This window comes from Kogia breviceps, chromosome 20, assembly GCF_026419965.1.
Source record: "Kogia breviceps isolate mKogBre1 chromosome 20, mKogBre1 haplotype 1, whole genome shotgun sequence".
Taxonomy (NCBI): domain Eukaryota; kingdom Metazoa; phylum Chordata; class Mammalia; order Artiodactyla; family Physeteridae; genus Kogia; species Kogia breviceps.
In genome coordinates this window covers 23,731,696-23,755,793 of record NC_081329.1, presented here as the reverse complement: position 1 = coordinate 23,755,793, position 24,098 = coordinate 23,731,696, and the positions used below count along the sequence as shown (strand labels likewise).

Sequence of the window (24,098 nt, the reverse complement as noted above, 5' to 3'; positions counted from 1 at the left end):
TTTTTATGTGTGCCATTTTCTTATATTTAAAAAATCAAATCACAGGGCCAAAAAATCATCAGTGTCTGGAACACCTTAGAAATTCTGTATTACATATTGTGATAATTGTCTTAATTCTTCTTTCTCAGTTATAGAAATAACTTCTTCCTGATTGGGTCTCCACGCACACAGTCAGGAAACAATGACTTAACATATCAATCACTTCTGTCTGCACATTATCATGTTTCAAAGATTTCCCCAATTAATCCTGTGGAAGCTGGAATCACTCATAACTATAATCCTGTTATGCCTTCTTTATTTCTTGATGTGCTTGTTAATTCCTGTCCATCCTGTAGCAGTCTGTAACAGTGCTATTATCAGCTCTTAAGTCTTTAAAAGTCTCTTGTCTACCATTTTTACTAAGGTTGATTTTCTGCGCTTTGTTGAAATTGATCATTTTGGATTAAAAAAAATTATTTTCCTGTATATTTGTTCTGGCTACTTTTGCATGATTTCACTTTTTTTTCAGTTAATCAATCTGCCAAGCTGGTTGCTTTTCCCTTTTTGGCTTCCTTTCTCTTGCTTTTTCTTTTTTTTTTTTTTTTTTTTTTTTTTTTTGCGGTATGCGGGCCTCTCACTGTTGTGGCCTCTCCCGTTGTGGAGCACAGGCTCCGGACGCACAGGCCTAGCGGCCATGGCTCACGGGCTTAGTTGCTCCACGGCATGTGGGATCTTCCCGGACCAGGGCACGAACCCGTGTCTCCTGCATCGGCAGGCAGATTCTCAACCACTGCGCCACCAGGGAAGCCCTTGCTTTTTCTTTTTTAAGAACTATCTCTTCATTTCTCCTTTCCTCTCTTAGGCAATGCCTCTGGAAGAAAATCCAGGAGGCAGTGGAATAAATTCTTCAGAATCAGGATAGACACTTCTCCCATTTCCCTTTTCATAAAATGAGAGAGGGGGTCCCTTTCCTTGGTGATTCTCTCCCTCAGCAATTTCTAGGGTGAAAGCTTCATGATTGACTGCCAGGCATTTTGCAGACACTGTAATATGCTACTTATTTATAGCCTCAAACTCCTCTGTATACTAATCTTACCAGGTGGACTCAAACTTAAACCCCAGAGTTCTTTGGACACACTACATTGTCTTTTCTTCTCCTAGGTACTGACTTTAACATAGATAGCTTACCTCTGCCTCGGAAAGCCCATCACGACTGGGCCCTTTTTCATGAAGAGTCTCCGAAAAACAATTATAAGCTCTTTCAGCAGCCAGTCATCACCTTGTTCAACTACACGGCCACCTTCAGCCGGCATTCCCACCTGCCACTAACTACCCAGTACCTGGAGGGCACAGAAGTCCTGAAGTCACTCCGATACCTGGTCCCCCTGCAGTCCAAAAACAACCTTCGAAAAAGTCTCGCTCCTCTGGTGTACGTACAGTCCGACTGTGACCCGCCCTCAGACAGAGACAGCTACGTTCGAGAGCTGATGACATACATCGAGGTCGATTCTTATGGCGAGTGTTTGCGAAACAAAGCTCTCCCTCAGCAGCTGAACGGTCCAGCCTCTATGGACGCTGGTGACTTTTATAGGATCCTTGCCCAGTATAAGTTTATCCTTGCTTTCGAGAATGCGGTTTGCAATGACTACATCACTGAGAAGTTCTGGAGACCTCTGAAACTAGGGGTCGTCCCTGTTTATTACGGATCACCCAGCATCGCAGACTGGCTTCCAAGTAATAGAAGTGCTATCCTGGTATCAGAATTTTCTCACCCCAGAGAGCTGGCAAGTTACATCAGACAGCTGGATCACGACGACAGACTGTACCAGGCCTACATAGAATGGAAGCTGAAGGGTGAGATCTCGAATCAGCGACTTCTCACTGCCCTCAGGGAACGGAAATGGGGGGTGCAGGACATCAAGCAGGACAACTACATCGACGCATTTGAGTGTATGGTGTGCACCAAGGTGTGGGATAACATTAGGCTCCAGGAAAAGGTAAGCGAATCCAGGTTCGGCCGAGAGTGGCTGGGACGGCCGTCTGGATGTTCTCTGCTGCTCTGCAGTATTCGGTTGCAGCTGCCCCATCACTGGTCCTCACGTCTATCAGAGAAGCCAGGCTCTGAGGCAAGGGTGACTATTGCATTTCTATTCTTCGAGGACTGTCATGAAGTTTACCAGTCCTGTCCCTCTTCCTGAAGGCCTTAAATTCTCCTTTATTGTTTCTTCTGGAGGGTAATATGCTGCAGGTGCTGGGCAGTAATACAAGGAAGCTGCAGGGGAGGGAGAGGCCAAAAAATTTAAAATATGGAACGTTGTGAATCTCATCTACGCGGTCAGTCCTTTAACCTCTCCATCAAGGCTGTGGTTTACGCCAGACCCCTTATGCTCATGCCCCATGGACTGCCATTTTGAAACGTATTTTCATTTCATATACACACTCCATCAACCTCTCTCTCCGTGTCTCTCTCTGTCTCTCTCTCTCTCACTTCCTCTCACTCCCTGATTGTTGCTCTTTCTGTGTGTGGTACACACGCATGCTTATTAATATAAAGAGGATATTCAAATAATGTTGGGGATAACCCTTAAAAGACTTCTTTTTCTTAAATTATTAAAATTAAAGTTCTTAGTAACATCTTCAAATTCTAGATGCTCTTTTTTTAAAAAAAAATTAATTAATTTTTATTTTTTGACTGCGTTGGGTCTTCTTTGCTGCGCGCGGGCTTCCGCTAGTTGCAAGGAGCGGGGGCTACTCTTCATTGCGGTGCGTGGGCTTCTCATTGCGGAGGCTTCTCTTGTTGCGGAGCACGGGCTCTAGACACGTGGACTCAGTAGTTGTGGCTCGCGGCCTCTAGAGCGCAGGCTCAGTAGTTGTGGCACACAGGCTTAGTTGCTCCGCGGCATGTGGGATCTTCCCGGACCAGGGCTCGAACCCGTGTCCCCTGCATTGGCAGGCGGATTCTTAACCACTGCACCACCAGGGAAGCCCTCTAGATGCTCTTAATGTTTATTTGCTTACTTTATTATTTATGACAGGAATGGTTCCACTTTATAGAGAAACGAATTCATTAAAATGAAACATGTTGAAAGAGAAAGATTACTTTCAACTACCTTTGAAATTAAAAAAAATCTGAGATGGCCCTACTTGGATGTCACCCATCATTTCCTTGACTCCCATATACACATAACATTTTATCTAAATTCTCTGAAGGCAAACAATTTTGTTAAATATTTAAATGTTTATTTTAGCTAGCATAGAAATTTCAGGTCAAACATAAACCTAAATAGTGTGTGGAATTATTTTAATGTATTGAACACATACTGTATGAGGCTTTCGTGTGCTAAATATATATATGCTTAGACAAATTTAAAATATGTGAAACATTATTTTCCTAATTTTAATAATTATGAGAATTTAAATTATTTTATCTGGTTTCTTATAACAAAGTTTTATTCATAAAATCTTTATTTTAAGCTGAGCGTCTTGGTCAGCAGCAGGAACACTAAACATTACATCCTTCTTCTCAGGGAATGCATCCTGATTTCCAGTGACTTCCTTTATGACCTAATTTATAGGGCCACCTTACAGCAAAACCCAACACACACACACACACATACACACACACACACACACACACACACACACACGCCACTGCAGAAAACACATGAGAAAGTAGAGACCACATTAATTGCCCATACTATACCAATGATTGATTCTGAAAATATATCAAGGCAGAAAACAGAACTTCTGAGGATGAAGGTTTGCCTGGACTCATTTTCATGATCCTTTTCGATGTTGGAGATTATATTCACAGAAAACTGAAAGAAGCACACAAACCCTAACTGCTCCCACATCTCACAGAAACCCTATTGGGGTGATTACTGGGGACTGGAAAAGAGGGTATAGTGACATTGAGTAATAGCTTTTTCAGAAATATCGGAGGATACATACATTTGTGCATTTCCCACGGAACCAGCTGTCTGGTTGTGGTATTTCAGAGTGCTTTACAATGTTGTGTTAGTTTCTGTTGTACAACAAAGTGAATCAGCTATATGTATACATATATCCCCATATACCCTCCCACGTGGGCCTCCCTCCCACCCTCCCTATCCCATCCCTCTAGGTGGTCACAAAGCACTGAGCTGATCTCCCTGTGCTATGCAGCAGCTTCCCACTAGCCATCCATTTTACATTTGGTAGTGTATGTATGTCAATGCTACTGTCTCACTTCACCCCAGCTTTTTAAAAAAAAATTAATTTATTTATTTAATCATTTTTGGCTGTGTTGGGTCTTCATTGCTGTGTGCAGTCTTTCTCTAGTTGCAGTGAGCAGGGGCTACTCTTCGTTGCGGTGTGCAGGCTTCTCATTGTCGTGGCTTCTCTTGTTGTGGAGCACAGGCTCTAGGCATGCAGGCTTCAGTAGTTGTGGCACGTGGGCTCAGTAGTTGTGGCTTGTGGGCTCTAGAGCTCAGGCTCAGTAGTTGTGGTGCATGGGCTTAGTTGCTCTGTGGCATGTGGGATCTTCCCGAGCCAGGGCTCGAACCTGTGTCCCCTGCATTGGCAGGCAGAGTCTTAACCACTGCACCACCAGGGAAGCCCTTCATCTCAGCTTAACCCTTCCCCCTCTGTGCTCTCAAGTCCATTCTCTACGTCTGCATCTTTATTCCTGCTCTGCCACTCAGTTCATTAGTACCGCTTTAAAAAATTCCATATATATGTGTTAGCATACGGTATTTGTTTTTTTCTTTCTGACTTACTTCACTCTGTATGACAGACTCTAGGTCCATCCACCTCACTACAAATAACTCACTTTCGTTCCTTTTTATGGCTGAGTAATATTCCATTGTATATTATGTGCCACATCTTCTTTATCCATTCATCTGTCGATGGACACTTAGGTTGCCTCCATGTCGTGGCTATTGTAAATAGAGCTGCAATGAACATTGTGGTACTTGACTCTTTTTGAATTATGGTTTTCTCAGGGTATATGCCCAGTAGTGGGATTGCTGAGTCATATGGTAGTTCTATTTTTAGCTTTTTAAGGAACCTCCACACTGTTCTCCATAGTGGTTGCATCAATTTACATTCCCACCAGCAGTGCAGGAGGGTTCCCTTTTCACCACACCCTTTCCAGCATTTATTGTTTCTAGATTTTTTGATAATGGCCATTCTGACTGGTGTGAGGTGATAGCTCATTGTAGTTTTGATTTGCATTTCTCTAATGATTAGTGATGTTAAGCATCTTTTCATGTGCCTCTTGGCCATCTGTATGTCTTCCTTGGAGAAATGTCTATTTAGGTCTTCTGCCCATTTTTGGATTGGGTTGTTTGTTTTTGTGATATTGAGCTGCATGAGCTGCTTGTATATTTTGGAGATTAATCCTTTGTCAGTTGCTTCATTTGCAAATATTTTCTCCCATTCTGAGGGTTGTCTTTTCATCTTGTTTATGGTTTCCTATACTGTGCAGAAGCTTACAAGTTTCCTTAGGTCCCATTTGTTTATTTTTGTTTTTATTTCCATTACTCTAGGAGGTGGGTCAAAAAGGAGAAATATCTGGGGGGGGGAGCTATTTTGAGGCTATGCAAATACGCTTTTTCTCCTTAAAGTTGTACTTACTAATGTTAATATTCATCAATGAATTTCACCACTGCTTTTTAACTTCCAGGGTTACTGTCCAGAAATCCAAAACCATCCTAACTTCTGACCCTCAGAGTTGGTCTTTTCCTCTTAGGAATGCTGTAGAATCTCTTCCTTTTTCTCTGTGTTCTAGAATTCCATAAATGGGACTTCCCTGGTGGTCCAGCGGCCAAGACTCCTCATTCTCAATGCAGGGAGCCCAGGTTTGATCCCTAGTCAGGGAACTAGATCCCACATGCCACAACTAAGAACCCGGCGCAGCCAAATAAATAAATAAATATTAAAAATAAATAAATAAAATTCCATAAGAATGTACTTTGAAACGAGACTGTTTATGTTGAATGGATTGTAGGACTGAATGAGACAAGCTATGTAACACGCCTAGCAAAGTAGTGCACAGAATACTCTCAATGTTAGATTCTTTCCTCCTTCAGCTGTTCAATGTATAACTTTGTGGACTCTATGGAGTGAAGGTACTTGCTTTAGGGAACATGAGACTTGTGTTAACTTATCTTATGTTTTTAATTCTCCCCCCACGCCCCTTTTCTCAATGCAGGGCTTACCACCCAAACGATGGAAGGCAGACATTACCCACCTGAGCTGTCCAGAGCCGACAGAGTTTGCTTTCTCACCCCTCGCCCCACGTCGGAGCTCTTTGCGAGAGATGTGGATACCAAGCTTTCAACAATCCAAGAAAGAAGCCCAAGCACTAAGGTGGCTGGTTGATAGGAATCAAAACTTTTCAACTCAAGAGTTTTGGGCCCTAGTATTCAAAGACTAATATCAAAAAGTGTCAGTTTTATTTTCTAGGTTTTCTTAATATCTGAATATAATAGCTGCTCTGTGGACGATCCACTAGGATGAGAATTAATGGCTGCAGTACTCATAGTGAGCTCTATTGAATAATAGATCTGAGTTACCCCTAGGGGTCACTTCTCTGTTTTTTATACTAAAAAGGAAATATTTCTTTTGAACACTGGTCACCTTCAGTGTACATGTCTGGACCCGCATCCCTACTGCCTGGTGTGGAAATTCACCTACTGTAGAATGAGTGTTTTCCTTGCTGCAAGGGAAGAGTCCTTGCAAGGAAGGCAGAGGGTGGAGCTGTGGATTCTTACAACCACCTTACTGGCTGTATTTATTGGTATTTGGCAAGCCCAGTGTCCCGATGCTGAGCAGGAACATGAAGTGCGTTAGAACTTGGCAATGAGAGATGCCATCTGTTGGTTTCCAGGGATGTGAGTGAGTAGGGAAGGCTGCGTGGGGTTGATCCGCCGTTTCCCCAAATCTAAAGAACATAGCACGTCTCTGCCTCTTCCATACTTTCAGGCACCTCTCCTGCCTTTCTTATTACCACCTGGCCCTGCGTCCTCCCCCGTTCCTCCCTGAAGCGAACGTCTTGGGAAGACGTGCCTCTACCTTGTGTGTTCTGAGTGGTGAGTTGTTCCCTATGTTCCCTTATTCCACTGAGCAGAATAGTCCAGAGTCCTGTGGTTCACGCCGGGCAGCCTGTGCATTTTGATCGCTGTGAGCACGCAGGTGAGTGCCCTGGAGAACTCTAGTGGTGCGGAAGCGGATTTGTCTTGTCTTAGGCTGACGCGCAGCCTGCGGTGGTGGGCAGCCCTGCCGGTTTGGGAGCATTCCCTGTCATTTCTGATCCCGCCACAGAGGAGTTTCAGCTGTCTTATCTGGAGCTTCTACTGGAGCTTCTCGAAAGGCAAGGAGAAAACACTGGCTCTTGTTCTCTTTCCTTGTGAGCGTGGGGTGGCTTCTAGATCACACTAAAGCCTGCTGCCACCCAACGTGTGACGGCTTTGATATTCTTGACTGTGGAACGACGTAAGCTCCAGAGGACGGGAAGGGTCCTGGGTACTCATGTCCCTGATGTAGCATCAGGGCAAAACTGAGGACAGCACCCTCTCGGCACCAGCTGCCTTTGTATCGCAGGCCAGTGCCTTTCTGTTCCTGCCAAGGGCTGTCTCTTCCTTACGGAGCTGTCTTTCTGGTTGCCAGAGAAATAAGGACTGAAACCAATACATTCTTTTAGCAGCAAGAGGGGTCACATTGTTTCTCCCCTCTGACTGGGTTCTTCTCCATCCCAGCTCTGCCATTAACTAACTATGATTTTGAACAAATCTCTTAACCTCCCCGGGCCTTAGTTTTTGTACCTAGAAAGAAGTGATTGGGCTGGTCTTGGAAGTTCTTTTCTGTGTAACATTCTTTAATTATCGAAATTTAAGAAGCTTCATTTTGTAGGTGTTTTTACTAGGACAGTAACAAACTAGGTTAGAGACGCTGTGTGTTTTTCAAGGGAAGCACACTCTTCTTTGAAGGAGGAAGCATACTTATTGGGTAGTGTTGGGGATGGAAAGGAATTTATTTATCTCTTTGCTCTTTTATCTGATAATATCAAAAGGGAAAGGATTGGAAAGGCCAGATTTTAAATAGTATATTAAATGGGTTTATTTGTTTGTTTCTTTTCTTCTCTTTCTTTTTTTCCCCACTCTTAAAAAAAGCCCAGGATATGATTTGTGCCTCTGATGAGACATTATCGAGTAGATTCAAGTCTCCCTCACAAATGCCTTAAGTAGATACCCCTCAGTGCTTATGTGCTGCATGTAGGTCTTTTTTAAAAAAAAAAAAATTAATTAATTAATTTTTGGCTGCATTGGGTCTTCATTGCTGCGTGTGGGCTTTCTCTAGTTGTGGCGAGCAGGGGCTACTCTTCATTGTGGTGCATGGACTTCTCATTGCGGTGACCTCTCGTTGTGGAGCGCGGGCTTCAGTAGTTGTGGCACGAGGGCTCAGTAGTTGTGGCACATGGGCTCAGTTGCTCTGCAGCATGTGGGATCTTCCTGGACCAGGACTTGAACCCATGTCCCCTGCATTGGAAGGCAGATTCTTAACCACTGTGCCACCAGGGAAGTCCCTGCATGTAGGTCTTAAACCCCAACCTTTCATATGTTTTTTTGGTTCTGCTTGGTTCTTCATCACAAGTCCATCGATCAAATTCACCCTAAACTTGTGTGTAGTATGTAGCCCTGAGCAAATTTAGTGAAATAAAATCATTGCTCATTTAATGTGGTATAAAAATTTTGTGGAGGAAGAGGATAAAGGAGAGGGAATTTCATGGGATTAAAAATGAGATGTAGGGCCTTGCCTGGTGGCACAGTGATTAAGAATCCGCTTGCCAATGCAGGGGACACGGGTTTGAGCCCTGGTCCGGGAAGGTCCCACATGCTGTGGAGCCACTAAGCCCCTGGGCCACAACTACTGAGCCTGCATGCCACAGCTACTGAAGCCCGTGTGCATTGAGCCCGTGCTCCGCAACAAGAGAAGCCACCGCAATGAGAAGCCTGCTCACTGCAATGAAGAGTAGCCCCTGCTTGCCGCAACTAGAGAAAGCCCGGACGCAGCAACGAAGACCCAAGGCAGCCAAAAATAAATAAAATAAAATAAAGAAATTGTAAAAAAAATAAAAATAAAAATGAGGTGTATTTCAAGAAAATAAACCAAGGATTCTTTGGAACTCTTTGAGTACCCATAGATTTGAGACTTTATTATTATTTTTTGCTTAACATATGTGTCTTTTGCAATAGGGTTTTCATTAATAAGATAATGCCCTCTCGTCTTTGATAATTGCTGTCATGGAGTGATTCTTATCTGCAAAACGGAAGCTCTGCTTTTGGAGTTCCATGGAAGGCCCTCTGTGTATTTTATCTGTGTTGACCCCATCATAAGACACCTTTCTCTTTACCTCAGTGACTCCATTCTTGAAATATGATTCAGCAAGTGTCCTACCTCACAGGCTGTTGTGTGGAACGGCTCATGGCTGTGAAGGACTTCCTGCAGTGCAGCTTTCTGTTTAGTGCTTCAGTACGCTTTACTTGGATTATTCTAAAAGACTGATTTTCAAAGCAGTATGACGAGGTGGGCAGAAACCTTTTCAGAAATACTGAATAAAATGATTACTAATGTTAGTTAATAGTCTTTACTTCTTCACCTGAAAATGGAGGCAACTTTGACCTTTGGTCACGTAGCAAGTATAATATTTCAGAATCTGAATGCTGACTGGCTTCTTTGTTGCTCTTAAGGACTGGATTCTAGCAACTAAAATATCAGTTGAGGTCATTATCATTATTAGTAACAGATTGAATGCATACAGTGTTCTATACACTTCTCAGAAATAAAGACATAGGCAAAAATGAGCATCATTCTTTCAGGGTCAAACATTGTGTATTACACATAGGAGAATGGCTCAGTATCAATAGAACACCTTAAGGATCTAAGCACAGTACAAACCTGAACTTGAAATTTGAAATACCCATTGTACTATTGTGCTTTAAAAATTATTAGTAGCACATAATTCCTGCTAAAGACAACAATTCCTTAGGGGAATCCAGTGTAAAGTTAATTTTCAATGAATAATGTTGATTATCTAAAGCCAGGAGGGTATAACTCTGCATAAGTGACGTATGTCTTCGAATCTTCAAAGTAAACAGTATAGAAGCCCACAGGCCACAAATAAAGGTAGTCAGTTTATGTTTCAAGTACCTTTGCAATCTTGAATGTTTTACAAAGAATTTCTTTGCCCTTCTTTTGGAAATTTCTTTCCTTTGTTTCCATTTTTGTTGTTGTTGTCATTAGGTAATATCTTAGATAATAATATCTTTACCGCTTAATTCTAATGTCAACATATACAGAAATGAAAATGCTTTAGGAACTCAGAGGGAATATAGAATTATGAGCTATGACTGGAATGAGAAAGACCTGATTTTAGTCCCTACTCTTTGATGTACCATCTTTATTACCTTGGTCAAGTTATTCGACCTTTTAAAGCTGTATCTCGTCCATGTGTCATGTTTGCTCCCTGTGAGGTTGTTGTGATGATTAAGTAAGCTTGTGTTCATACTTCTCCCAGTAAATGCGAGCTGCAGTTGCTCCAGCTATCTGTGGCCATCACCCTTTTGTTTGTGAAGACGCAGGTTGAGATTGGTTCAGGAAAAGGGAATGACTAACGATTGGACCAGGGATGGTACCCTTCTGTTCTTCGTTTAGTTGTTTCAAGCATATTTATTGTTATGAGATGGGCGTTGTGGAAGGCACTGTAGCAGATACAAGCAGGACAATGGAGAAAGGTGTGAGGGGCATTGTGATATGCGGATGGTATTAAAACCAGGGACAGAGGAATGCTTGAATTGTACTATAACTGTTTCTCCCTTCCATGGGATTTCCGGTGGAGTTTTACACAAAGTTCCCAAGAGCATAATGAAACTCAGCAACCTCTTTATAGTAGCTGTGCAGACCCAAATAAACCCAGTGCAGTGAACTCCGGTAAAAGCTGGATTTGAACATATAATTTAGATTTGAAACCTAAGGAGCATCTTTTATGGCCTTTCTGTTTTCTCAGTTCTCAGTCTTAGGACCAGCCTGTTCAATGTGCCAAGAGAAAGGAGAGAAAGTCTGTAGGTCCTCACCCTGCTTACTCATTAACCAAGGATCAAAACAGGAATAAAAGAGGGGGAGAGCTCTTAGGAGACAAGCCCTCTTTGCTCTCCACTTGCTATGGATGCAAGAATATGGGGTGCACTGCATGAAAGCTCCCTTTTGAGTCATAGTCACCTCTCTGACTAGTAAATGTGACCTCATCAATATCCTGGGCCCAACCCATTAAATTCGTGACCCCGTTGGTGCTGGTGGAAGGGGGATTATTAAGGCCTTGGGCAGGATGCAAGGTGTGGGAAGGGGCAGGAGTGACCCTCCGTGATTTTTGTCCTCTCAACTCATTGGGCTTAACAGCCAAGCCTGGGGTCAGTCAGAGGTGGACTGTATCCCCAGGAGGGTATGACCTATCATGATCAACAGAGACCTCCTTTCACCTTCCTGGGCCTCCTCCCTGATAACTACCCTTGCTCCGTGGTATCCCCCTGGAGCCAGTGACATGAGCCGTTCAGCTCTTTGTCTCTTGAAGCTTCTGAAATGAATCAGGACTGAACGTTGATCAATGTCTCCAGGAGAATTGTGAACATTAAGTCAAGAATGTGTTCCCTATTTTATTTCCCATTGCAAACCATGACCTCAACATCCAACTTCGCTCACCAGAGGAGGTTATACAACCAGCCCCAATAGGCCATTAGGAATACTTGGAATTTTACTATCACAAACTCCTTAATTAAAAAAAAAAGAACTGATTGCATAGGTAATTAAAGATTTTAGAGACTATCAATGTAGGTAGCGGGTGCCGTTAATGGTTTTAAGGCAAGGGCAGTATCCCAGGAGCCTCACACAGATTGCTTCTTATGTATACAGAGTAAACGTGACTGCAGACTCATCTGATGACTCACACTCACAGAAAAATAAAGCCAGTTTACTTAATGATGTCCTTGATGAAGTAATAAAAATGACTAATTTTATAAAACCTTGACCTTTGAGTACATGTCTTTTTACTATTCTATGTGACAAAATGGGGCGTATATATAAAGCGTGTCTGCTGCACACCAAAGCACAATGGGAATCTCAAAGAAAATCACTGTGTGATTGTTTGAGTTGTGAGCTAACCTTTTCCCTGGAAAACCACTTTTGCTCAAAAGAGTGTCTGGCAAACTGTGGGTTGTTGAGTGATGGGTTTTAGTCAGTCATCTTCATGGAAATGTAGTAAGCCTGTCACTTTAAGGGAACCAATAGACTTTGTTGCCAATGATAAAATTTCAGCTTTCAAATGAAAATTAAAATTTTGGAAAACTAATTTCCACCACTTTGAACTTGACAACTTCCTGATTCTTGAGACTTTCCTGATGAGACTAACAAATGTTACTTTTGACATTGAATGAAAACAGAGGTGATGACGTGTAAAGGAATTTTTATTTTTATTTTTATTTTTTTTAGGTAAGAAGTGGATTTATTTAGAGGGAAACACACCCCACAGATAGAGTGTGGGCCATCTCAGAAGGTGAGAAAGGCCAGGAGTTTTTAGTTTATTAGTTTGTTTTTATAATTTGAAGCAAGGAAGAAATAGTGTTATATACTAGAGAGAGAGAGCATTTGTTTTAGTTTTTTTGGTTGAAGTGTTCCATAAGGGAAAATGGAGTTTCTAGTGGATATTTTAAAAATTATTGATCACTTGAAAATTGGGGTAAGGTAAAAGGTAATCAGAACTTTCCATGAAGGAAAAGAAGCTTTTGGTTTTTTTCACTAGGGAAACAAGAAAAAAATGTATTAAAGAATAAGAACATTATTTTTAAAATATTATCAAGGAAATTATCATTATTTGGGTCACTCAGAATGTCAGGCTGCCTGGAATTTATTAATTTACTCAATAATTTTTTATTGAGCACTTAATATGTGCCAGGAATTATTCTGGGCCAAGAGACTATAGTAGTGAGTGAAACTGACAAAACCCCTGCCACCAGTAGAGCTTACGTGTTAATTCTCGTAGGGGAGTGAAAATGGAAACGCCTTAGCAAAGCACAAACCACTTCCAGGAAGGTTTTGTTTCTTTATTCTGTAAGAGTCCCTTGAGATGGAATTTACTTCCTGAATTTCCACTACTCCATTTGAAGCATGAGATATGATATAAGTGGATTATATTGATAGAGTGTATTAAATGTGCTATATTGACAAGATGGTTAAAAGTACTGAAAGTTCAGATTCGGAGTGAGTTGGCAAGTGTGAAAGCAAATCCTTTCTCTGTTCTTTTCATTTTTTACTCCATTGTTTTATTCCTTTTCCCCAGAAGAGGAGACATTTCTCCTGTCAACGTCACGTGATTTCCGGCAAGAATAAGGACTGACTTGGGAATGGCAGGAACAATGGTGAGCTCACTGGGCAAGCCGTCCTGCTGTGGCTAAAGTCCATCCGTTCACCTTCAGTACAGGGGCTGGGGCGAGTCAATATTCACTTCGTCGCAGCACCTGAAAAAGTTTTATCTTACAAGCCGCATTCAGTCATCGCGTATATAGCTCACACACCATTAATAAGAAGACTCATTTCACCAGTGAAATAATATTATCTGCTAGTCTGAGAGAATGCAGGTCCCTTAGATGATCATCTTTAGGTAGTGAAGTATAATCCCGGATGTCTTCTACGTCCTGTTTTCATGATCTAAAATCCCAACTTCAGTGTACGTCTTTAGCCTGGAGGTGATGAAGCAGAAATAAGAAAATGAAACACATCTGCTGTGACACCCCCTCCGTAATTTGTTTATTTTTGCAGTAACTCTAGGGATGCCATTGAAAATACATTTTTATTATCTTTTTTTTAAGTTGAAGTGCAGTTGGTTTGCAATGTTGTGTTAATTTCTGCTGTACAGCAAAGTGATTCAGTTATACATGTATGTATTCTTTGTCATATTCTTTTCCATTAGGGTTTATCACAGGATATGGAATATAGTTCCCTGTGCTATACAGTAGGACCTTTTTGTTTATCCATTCTTTATATAATAGTTTGCATCTGCTAATCCCAAACTCCCAATCTATCCTCCCCCACTCCCTCCTCCTTGGCAACCACAGTCTGTTCTGTACGTCTGTGAGTCTGTTTCTGTTTTGTAGATAGGTTCATTTGTGTCATATTTGAGATTCCACATATAAGTGGTATCATGTGGTATTTGTCTCTGTCTGATTTACTTCGCTTAGTATGATCATCTCTAGGTCCCTCCATGTTGCTGCAAGTGGCATTATTTCCTTCTTTTTTATGACCGAGTAATATTCCATTGTATATATATGTACCACATCTTCTTTATCCATTCATCAGTCCATTGACATTTAGGTTGCTTCCATGTCTTGGCCATCGTGAGTAGTGCTGCTGTGAACACTGGGGTGCACATATCTTTTCGAATTATGGTTTTCTCCAGATATATGCCCAGGAGTGGGAGTGCTGGATCATATGGTAGCTCTGTTTTTAGTTTTTTGAGGAACCTCCACACTGTTTTCCATTGTGGCTGCACAACAGTGTAGGAGGGTTCCCTTGAGAAAAAATCCTTTTTGAGATAGGGATTGTGGAAGCTCATATTAAAAGAAATGTGATTTTACTTCACCTAAGATGGTGAAGCAGGACAGAGTAATTATATACATAGCTTATGCAATACTATATCACTAATAAATGACAGATCCTGATTTCAAACCCAAGATTGTTTTGTTTGTTCACATTCTTTCCACCATACTCTGTTTTCTTCCATGGAGAGAGAAAGAGGTGGCTGCAATTCTTTACAGTACCTCTGAAAAAAAGTGTCCCTATCCCCACTGATATGGAAAAATCTAGTTCTATCCTTATAGCCTTTAAAGTAGGTATGAAATTCTTTACTAGTGGAGGGGAGTTTGTGTCGTGCTTATAAGTCAATCTGCTTCTTCTTCAGAAGCTTTCTCGTGATATTGGAATTATAAGTAATTTGGTTTGTATATGTTGGGAAGTGAAACACTTGGAAAAGCCCATACATTGGCCTTAAACATACTCCCATCTTTGGGAAGGTCTCAGTTTGCTGGTATTGTGTCTATTTGTTTGCAGAGGCTCATGCAATTCTGTAGACACAAATCCTTCTTCTTCCCCATTGTTGGCAGCTGGCAGAGCAAAGCTCACAAATGACTTGTGAAGTAATGATGACATATTTGTGTGAACAACAAGAACTCAGAAAAAAATAATGTTTGGATCTTGGAAGTGACTCTAGTAAACCATGATCATGGTTATGGAAAACCAGCTTTAAGGGTCAAAGAAAAGAGTGTATGATGTCATTTCCTATGGCCTACTTATTATGCCCATTTCCACCCTCCCCACACAAGTCCCAGATCTAAGAAACAAAGATACCATTCATCAAGGCTGTGTTCTTTCTAATTTGATGCTTATCCAAAATTTCCTTCAGTTTTGCAATTATAGGGGATAATGTGGTTCCCCCAAATTCATATTCTGCCCCCCTCTTTTGGAAAAGCAACACCTCCAAATAAACTTCATAATAAGAGGCTTTCGCATTTTCAAAAAACTGAGGGGGAGTGCCAACGACCAGGAACAGAGGGGATGGGCAATGAAGGAGAGGTGTGGTACATGCACTTTCAGAGGAGCTGGAAAAAGAGTATCAAGCTGGTGAGGCCGAATTGTACGCTGAAGTTGAGACACATGGTCCTAGTTCAAGAGAAAAGTCTTTCTACAGGTTTCTTTACAGAGGCCAACATCTCCGTTTTGATTTCAGGAAATCCCCAAACAGGAAATGAGATGTTGCAGGCTTTGGGCTTTGGGGACAGACTCACGAGAGAGATACATTTCAACAGCCTAAAAATTGCTCTTCTTGGCTTCTGAGGACATGCAGCCAAGCCAAGGTGAACCCCCCTTCCTCCTTCTGTCTGCAGCTGGCTCGGGTGCCCAGCGTGTCACCACCCATCACCCCAGAACCAGTGTTTCCTAAACACAGCCACATTCCTCCCCATCGACACAGGACCTCAGCTCACATTGCCCCGGTCTGTAACAAACTAGAGGGTCATTCACGAAGGGCATGGAGAACAAGGAGAAAACAACCCCTAATCTTGTGTGGACTGGGAAGAATCTGTTTTGGCAGGCACAGGACGGGGACTGCTGTAGAACTCGGGGGTGAAACAGTCTGGTCTCAGTGCTGGCAGCCTCTGCGATGACCTTGGAAAAGACCTTGTATCAAGCTGATCAGAACCTCCAGACAAAACACGTGAGTTCAGCCAAACATTTGAATGTTTCCGACGTTCGCCTGTTCTCCATCACACAGAGACAGTCTTCATTGCGCTGGACTTCGATTTGACTCTCAGAAAAGCTGTCGAGAAGGGGTCCCTCTCTACTCCCGTTCTCTCCTTTTCCAACACCCCCATAAACAAATTATGGGGACATGATTGGGCAATACAGGTATATCAAGCTCTCGTCCGATCTACATATTACCTGGAATACAGTGGAGGTGGATTTGGGTTAATTTGGAGAGGACTGGAAAGTGACACCAAGACAGGGACCTTGAACGTGTCACCAGGATTTACAGATCTTTCACAGTGCTGTCCTTCGCATATGTCCTTGCTGCTTCCCAATGAAACAGAGAACTTGGTCACGGGCAGTGCCCAGCTTCCCTCATGTCTTGTGTTTACACGTGTCACATATTTCTGCAGGGCACTGCCCACTGAGATAACAGATTAATCTGAGGTAGTCATTAATTGTTTGACGTCTGTTATATGGGAGGATAGGATGGTTCCAGGGTAAATAAAATTTGAGAATAGCCCGGGGTAAGTGACAGCATTGCTGTTTTCTCATCTCCCATGGACTTCAGACCTTCCAAGTGAGCTTGGCAATTATCTAAAAAGAAAGGAGTGACGTGGTTTTACCCAGTGGGGGCTTTCATTGTCCATTTGGGTCCCTTCGTTTACTGCATCTCAAAGAAACCATGACAACCGTATTTGTCTCTATTTCTTCTCCCCCCAATGCTTCTGGCTCCATCTGTTCAATACTCACCAAGAAAGTCAACATTTGGTCTCTTTTCTTGTTGTAAGCAAAAGTACACTTATGTGAGTTCATTTTTTTAAGAAACAAAAGAAAATAAAAATGGAAAGGTTGTGTTTGGATTGATAAATTGTTCAATACCTTCTCTACACCTCCTCTTTCTTAATTTTCACTGACTCGTGACATGTTCGTTTATTTGATTTGTCAGAAAGTGCCTGTGCAATGTGCAGAGATGTGTCATCCTAGGAAAACAAAACAACCAAAACCCCTGCTTTGTAGGTGGATATCTGTGTGATGAAAAAAATGCCTCCTCTGTTTTCAGTCATGGTGGTGCACGTCTAGATCTAACCATATTCCTTTCACTTCCAAAACCTCAAATAGTGGAAGGTGGGTTTGTCTTCTAAAGCTTTCTGCAAGCTCTTAGGGTCACGTGGCTCTTTGATGAGCCCCGCACAAAAAAGCAGTAACTGAGAGGAGGAAATATATGGCTCGACTCCAGTGGGACACCAGTGGGACCTCTTTTTTGTGGTGTAGGGTGTCACTGATGAAGTAGTCCAGGACAGAGCCATCCCAGGCTCAGGGGTTCTGGCTTGGAACTAGTGTTGCCTTTGCTATTAACGACCTTTGTGACCTTGAGCAAAGCATTTTACCTCAGTACGAATCCCAGTTCCTTCATATGTAAAATGAAGTAGAACTAGATGACATATAAGCCCCCAAAGAGCTTTTTAATTTTTTTTTTTTAAATATGTATTTGGCTGTGCCAGGTCTTAGTTGTGGCACGTGGGATCTTCGTTGCTGCGTGTACGATCTTCAGTTGAGGCATGCAGGATCTAGTTCCCTGACCAGGGATCGAACTCGGGCTCCCTGCGTTGGGAGCATGGAGTCTTAGCCACCAAGCCACCAGGGAAGTCCCCCGCAAAGAGCTGTAAGATGGTACTATTCTATTTCATGGCTAAACACTAAACACTAGCTGGTGATTTTGTGAGTTTTCCTCTCCTACCCCTGTGATACAGTTCTCGCCTCCATCCTCTTCTTATCTCACTCTATAACTTTTCTCATCTGTCTTGTCCACTTCACATTTTCAACTATCATTTGTACACTTAGGACAAAACATCTTAAAAAATGAACTTTTACTGCATTATAATCACATAAACAACAGTGTACCTATTTCAAGTTCAATAAGTTTTTTTCAAATGTATACAGCTGTGTATCCTCCCCCACAGTCAAGATGTAGAACATGTATATCACCCCAGTAAGACCTCTTGTTCTCCTTTCTAGTCAATACTCCCCCATTCCTGGCCCTAGACAATCACTGATCTGTCTTCTGACACCAAACATTTTTTTCTCCTCAAAGCCACGTTTCTAATCATGATCAAAGTGTATGTTCAACTACCCACTGGGAAACTTGAGTTAGGTTCAACCCAGGCCCCTTGACCTTAACGAGACGGAAATGGAGATCTTTCCCCATAGATCGGTCTGTCAAATCTCTAAAACTACGCATCCGAGCATCCTGTCTGTTCCTTCCTTGCCTTCTCTCTCCATGCTAACCCATCCCATTTAGCAATCTACTCTTTTAACGTATTCACATCAGTTCCTTCCTTCTGCCACTGTTTTGTGTAGGACCTCACCAACCACAATCTAGTCCCACCAAGTTCAGGAGCTCCGTGGGCCTCTTCCAAGGTCACGCCCCACATCCTTCGACCTCACAGCTCAATGACCTTTGCATAGCCTTTCCCCAATTTATTTACTTTGTAAATAAATTCGACTTTGTAGTCTGCTCACTTTGGGACCTTTCCTTCAACAAAAACCTTCCTCTTGTAAATCAGACACTCTCTAGCTTAATATCTTTTAATAGCCACACATTCCCTCTGGGATAAAGACTTTTCTGAAACAGCTCTTCCCTGACTTTCTAAGCTCACCTCTTACATCTTCCCCGTTTATTAGCATGCCCCTGTGCTCTGCTGTACCAAACTAACCATACGTTGCCTGAACACTCCATGCTTTCTTCAGACCTCTGCATCTTTGTATACACTTTGATTTACTCTGCTCGGAATATCGGTTTGATGAGTCCCTATTTATGCTTCAAGACTCAGCTCAAATGATTTCCTCAGTGAAGCCTTCCCTAGTACCCTCAAAGACCATTATTATTTTCTCTTCTTTTCCTTCATTACACGTTGTATATTTCTCGTTTGTAATCACCAAGATTATACTCCAGTGTAGAGAAGGAGGGAACAGGACAACCCATTCCCCAAATGGTCTTGACAGTTGACAGGGTAAGCTCATGTGTACGTACTTACATGTGTGCACAGCCCCACACCCACAGGGAAGGAGGAAGAACACACTGAAGAGTGTTTGATTTGGGGGTCTACCTTCTAGCTCATTTAAGAGTTTCAATGAGGACGTAGGCTTCGGGAGTCTCTCCTGCCACAGTTCATTACTTTCTCCTGCTCTGCTCTGTCTCAGTTGGTCTGAGACTTAGCACGTTTTCTTTCTGTTGCCCACTCAGGGTCTGCTTCTCTCTGCAGGTGAGTCTCCTCACACTGCTAAGCCCTCTGCTGGATGCCGCCCCAGGTGGAGGGAAGGAGGCTTCCCCGATATTCTGGATGATGTAGCATCTGCAATCCCTTAGGCACGTCCTGTAGGTTGTCCTGCTAAAATACTATCTGTCTCCTCTTGCCTCCTCTCATCCTTGTCTGGGGTGCACCTGAGATCAGGAGGAGAAAAGTGAGATGGAAAAAACTGGTCCTGCAATATCTCTAAAAGGACTTAACTCTATAGCCCCTTTAATGATCTGTTTACATGTTTGTCTCCTGCAGACTAAGTATCTTGAAGGTCAGATGGTGTTTTTTTGTTTCTGTTTTTGTATATATCCCTAGTGCCCAGCAAAATCGATGCATGAATGAATCTCATTTATGAATTTGAATCCTACCTATGCACACTTATATTATCCAAGTTAATGATTTATAAGTAACATGTTCTACCTTAATTGAAAACTTGTTCATTAGTGAGTTAAATAAAATATGGACATCTACAAATATGTTTTAATTTAAAACATTTTCTGTTTAAAATTCGCCAGAAACCTAGGCAGTATTTTCATGTGCTGGTACTTCTAATTCAAGACATTATCCTTTAAAATAGAAATTAAAGCCAAGCCTAGGTAATTAATTTGGATAATTAATCTGCCAAGTCTTACTGCTGGTGGTAAACATGTAGATATAATATAGAGAAATAAGCCATATTTGGAGAATCAAGCGTATATTAAAAGAGAAGATAATAACCAGTCAAGAGAAAATGCAACCAAATAGCATACACATTTTTCTTTACCACGTTTAAAAGAGGAAGCTGAGTGCCAGTTCAGAGTGCTGATTGCAGACATCAAGGTGGGGCTCCTTGTTTTCCTCGGGGTGGAAAAGCCTGGATGGGTTCTCTTATTTCTGTACAGTTGGTGACAGGCCCAGGAGAAGGAACGCCTGGAAATCAGCTGGCTTTTGATACATGTTTGTTGAAGAATAGGTTGTATTGCTAAGTGTCAGAAAGTTGGGTAAAGCATTCAAGAAGTCCTTTGGAAATATATATGCGCTTGAAATGCCAACGATGCGCTGTGGTTTCAGATTTTATGGAGAGATCATACTCCCCTACCAGGGGCTAAAATCTCTTGGAAGATTTCTTTGACTAAGCTCCCTCAAGATGACCTTTGCTTGCTTCGAGTAACTGTAACATTCATGTGGGCTGTCTATATTCTCTGTGTTTATATAATGTATGTCTATATGTTGCCTTAGGATATTCCCAGGTTGTAGCTCATGTACTAGATTATCTTGTCCTAGGGGTTCATTCATGTCTTTGCATTTGCTATAGATCAATATAAATCTACTATGTTCCAAACATTTTTACCTATGGCTGTCATGTGATTCGAGTCCCCAAACAACTTTGTCAAGTGAAAGTAGTATTACTCTGATTTTTGCAGATGGGAAAAGAGATTCAGTGTGTCAAGTAACTTATCCAAATTTACAGCAAGTAAATCGCAGAGTCCAGGTATAGATCCAAGTTCATGACCATTCTGCAATATACTTACTAAAGAAACAGAATTGCTCCAAAGCATGTACTTAGAGATCCCTTAGCTGACAAAATAAAATGGACAAGCAGCACGTTTTTGGTCACGGGATTGGTATATTCTTCCTGTCCTCTGAATGTTATGTCTGTTCCATGTTGGTCATTTGTGCAGTGTATAATCCAAGGCTCTGCTTTTAATTGGTGACTAAGAGAGATGGGTTTGTTGGTTTGACACTGTGAACCAAACTCTCAGATGACAGAACATGATGGGCCTCTGTTGATCTAGAAGTTTATCCAAAACAATAAGGTGAGTACTCCAGAGAGGAAATGTAGCTCGCTATTAGGCATTTTGAGTGCATCTCACAGAGTTTTCTCTTTTTCTTTCCCTTGCACTGAGTGGTAGGCTATTATTTTAAAATGTATTAAATACCAAGTTCTGTAATTGCCTGATTACTATCGTCTTTCCTCTTTTCACTCCCCGCTGTTCCCCCTGCCATCAGGATGACACTTCCTTCAGGCACTCACATATTTCATCCCTCAAAAATGGAGTATAAAAACACATTAAAATATACCACACATGGTGATTGTCAGAAGAAAATCACCCAGAACCTTGATCTCAGACTTATCTTTCACATGATATAAATCCAATTTATCTCACTCTCAAGTTTCTTTGAATTTTAGTGTCTCAATCACCCTATGGTAACATTGCTCTCCAGAGTAATTTAATAAAAAGATGAAATTACTCCACATACATTTTCAACTGTACCTCTTTCGATAAAAGAGGTTGATGTCAGAAGAGTATTCTTTCCTGAATCAATGGCAAATATGTTTTTAATACAAACTATATTAGTCCAGAAGAAATATGTTGGTGCAACAGAATACTCAAGAAAGATACTCTTTTGGCTAAATTATGAGTCCCTATTGCATTAGACAATTTCACATTTCACATTAAATCTTTATTTCGATGTTTCTTATTTTTCAGCTCTGTTTATTCCTGGAGCCCATGTAGGGTGTCAAAGATATAAAAATATCATAAAACCAAGCCATAAATGAAATTAATTTTAGGTGCAAAGTAACTTTCCTATGTATGGAAGTAAATTCTACTGATCACTTTTACTGAGCAAGGGATTTGCATATTATCTCCGGGATGATTTGGTAACTGCTATCTTGGGTTGTTTTCGGTCCTTTTGATGTGTGTCTGTAGTCTCTAAAACATCTTAGATTTTAGCTGGAACATCCACTCTGGGGGCTCTGAAGCAGAGCTCATCTGCTTTTCTGCAACACAACCTTCATCTGTGTTTTTGTTTTGCCTCTGCCAGTGAAGGAAAAAGGTCAGGGCATTAACCTCTCCCTCCATTAGAAGGATGCATTTCTGCTTTCATCTGATTAGCTGCTGTAATTTGAAGCTTTGGGTGCCTGCAGATAAGGTGGGAGGCTGGCAGCAGTAAGGGCCATGGGAGGCTTTCAGAAAGCACACTGAGAGCTGTTATCCTGAGTTTCACTCAAAAGATCAAATGTCAGGCCTGCTCACCCCAGCCTGATCCTCAAATTCTTGCATATTCATTAACCGTCACTACGTAGTTACTTGGGGAGGTTGTAGCCAGGCTTCATACAAGTTTCTGTAAGTCTCAAGGCACATGGAACCAAAGCAGCCAGTAATGATTTCAGATCTCTTAGCACAGCTTGTTCTCAGGGGCAAAGGGTTTAAGCAGCTGTCTTCTTTCCCTCTTTTTAAAACATAAAAGTCAAAATCTGAAAATCTTAGCTTGATTCCATTTATTCATGGAGTTGAGTTTAGTGATCTCTTTGATATTAGCAGGGCAAAGGAACTAACAGGGAAGATGGAACCCGCTATTTCTGGAAGCTTGAAAAGACCTCTCTAAATTCCCAGCATGATGCCATCGGTGATGGTTTTCGTAGGCAAAGGGCTTGAAGGTACCAGCATCACATTTTTACATCTCTCTACTCTACCACTTCCCCAAATATGAGAGAAGAACACTTGTACTTCTTAAAAATAAGGCCAGATAGTCTCTGAAAACTTTAGCCTGACTAGCGAGATGATGACTATGAGAGAGATTCTGTTTCAAATTTTTGGAGTTGGATATTTTCTTTTCCAGAATGCTCTCCCCTTTTCCCTAGGACAATTCCAGCATCAAGAAGCTGTTTGTGAGAAATAACCACAGAAGTAAAATCCCTTCCACACAAAGAGAAAACTCATGGACTTGAAATATCTACTCAGTTACTACTGGAAGCAAGGCTGGACTTGGTAAAATGGAGAGGTCAGATAATAAACTTGGGGTCTGGCTCTCTCTTATCTTACTTCTTTCGTTTCCACATCAGTAAAATAAAAGAGTTATCTACTTGGTTATTGCTAATACCTATTCTGGTTTTACTATTCTATGATTGGTGAGGCAACATATTTCAATTTACAGCTGGCAAATATTGAGCTTGTGTATTGCCATTCTTACTGGTTATATTCATGCAGACAACACTAATTAATTTTGAAAACTTTTCCTGCCAATCTTGGAATTCCAAGGCCTTAGAATCCTTTTCATCACAGAATTGCAAGCATCCATTATCCATCAGGTGAAGACAAAACTTACATGCCATTCCAGATATAATGAACAGAGAGGTGGTGACAAGGCAGGCGACTGGACAGAGATTTTGTCCTGTGTCTGCTTTTATACATCTGTGTAACTCTCAAGAAGGCGATTAAATATTTTTAAATTAAATTTGATATAGGTTTTTGTGTGAAAATAAGTTTTTATTTCCCTGGGATAAATGCCCAGAAGTGCAATTTTTGGGTCATATGGTAATTGCAAATTTAGTTTTTAAAGAAATTGGCAAACTGTTTTTCAGAGTGGCTGTAACATTCCCATCAAATACATACGAGTGATCCAGCTTTTCTGCATCTTCACCAGCATTTAGTGTTCTCACTATTTTTAATTTTTACCATCTTGTTAGGGGTGTAGTGTCATCTCATGGTGGTCTTAATTTGCATT

At 41.6% G+C, this 24,098-nt stretch overlaps 1 protein-coding gene across 15 annotated transcripts in view; it reads left to right on the top strand.

The window, feature by feature from the left end:
* Nucleotides 1–24,098, top strand: part of FUT10 (fucosyltransferase 10) — a 434,768-nt gene that overhangs the window by 54,988 nt on the left and 355,682 nt on the right. For 7 of the 15 annotated variants that reach the window (XR_010838419.1, XR_010838420.1, XR_010838417.1 and 4 more), the window contains exons 4-6: nt 1,141–1,976; nt 6,173–6,330; nt 13,349–13,427. Coding sequence is in view for 4 of the 15 variants with exons in the window: in XM_067022398.1 (XP_066878499.1) it covers nt 1,141–1,976; nt 6,173–6,330; nt 8,816–8,915 (1,094 nt within the window). In the remaining 11 variants the exon portion in view is untranslated. The other 8 variants (XR_010838423.1, XR_010838422.1, XR_010838424.1 and 5 more) reach the window with 7 other exon arrangements.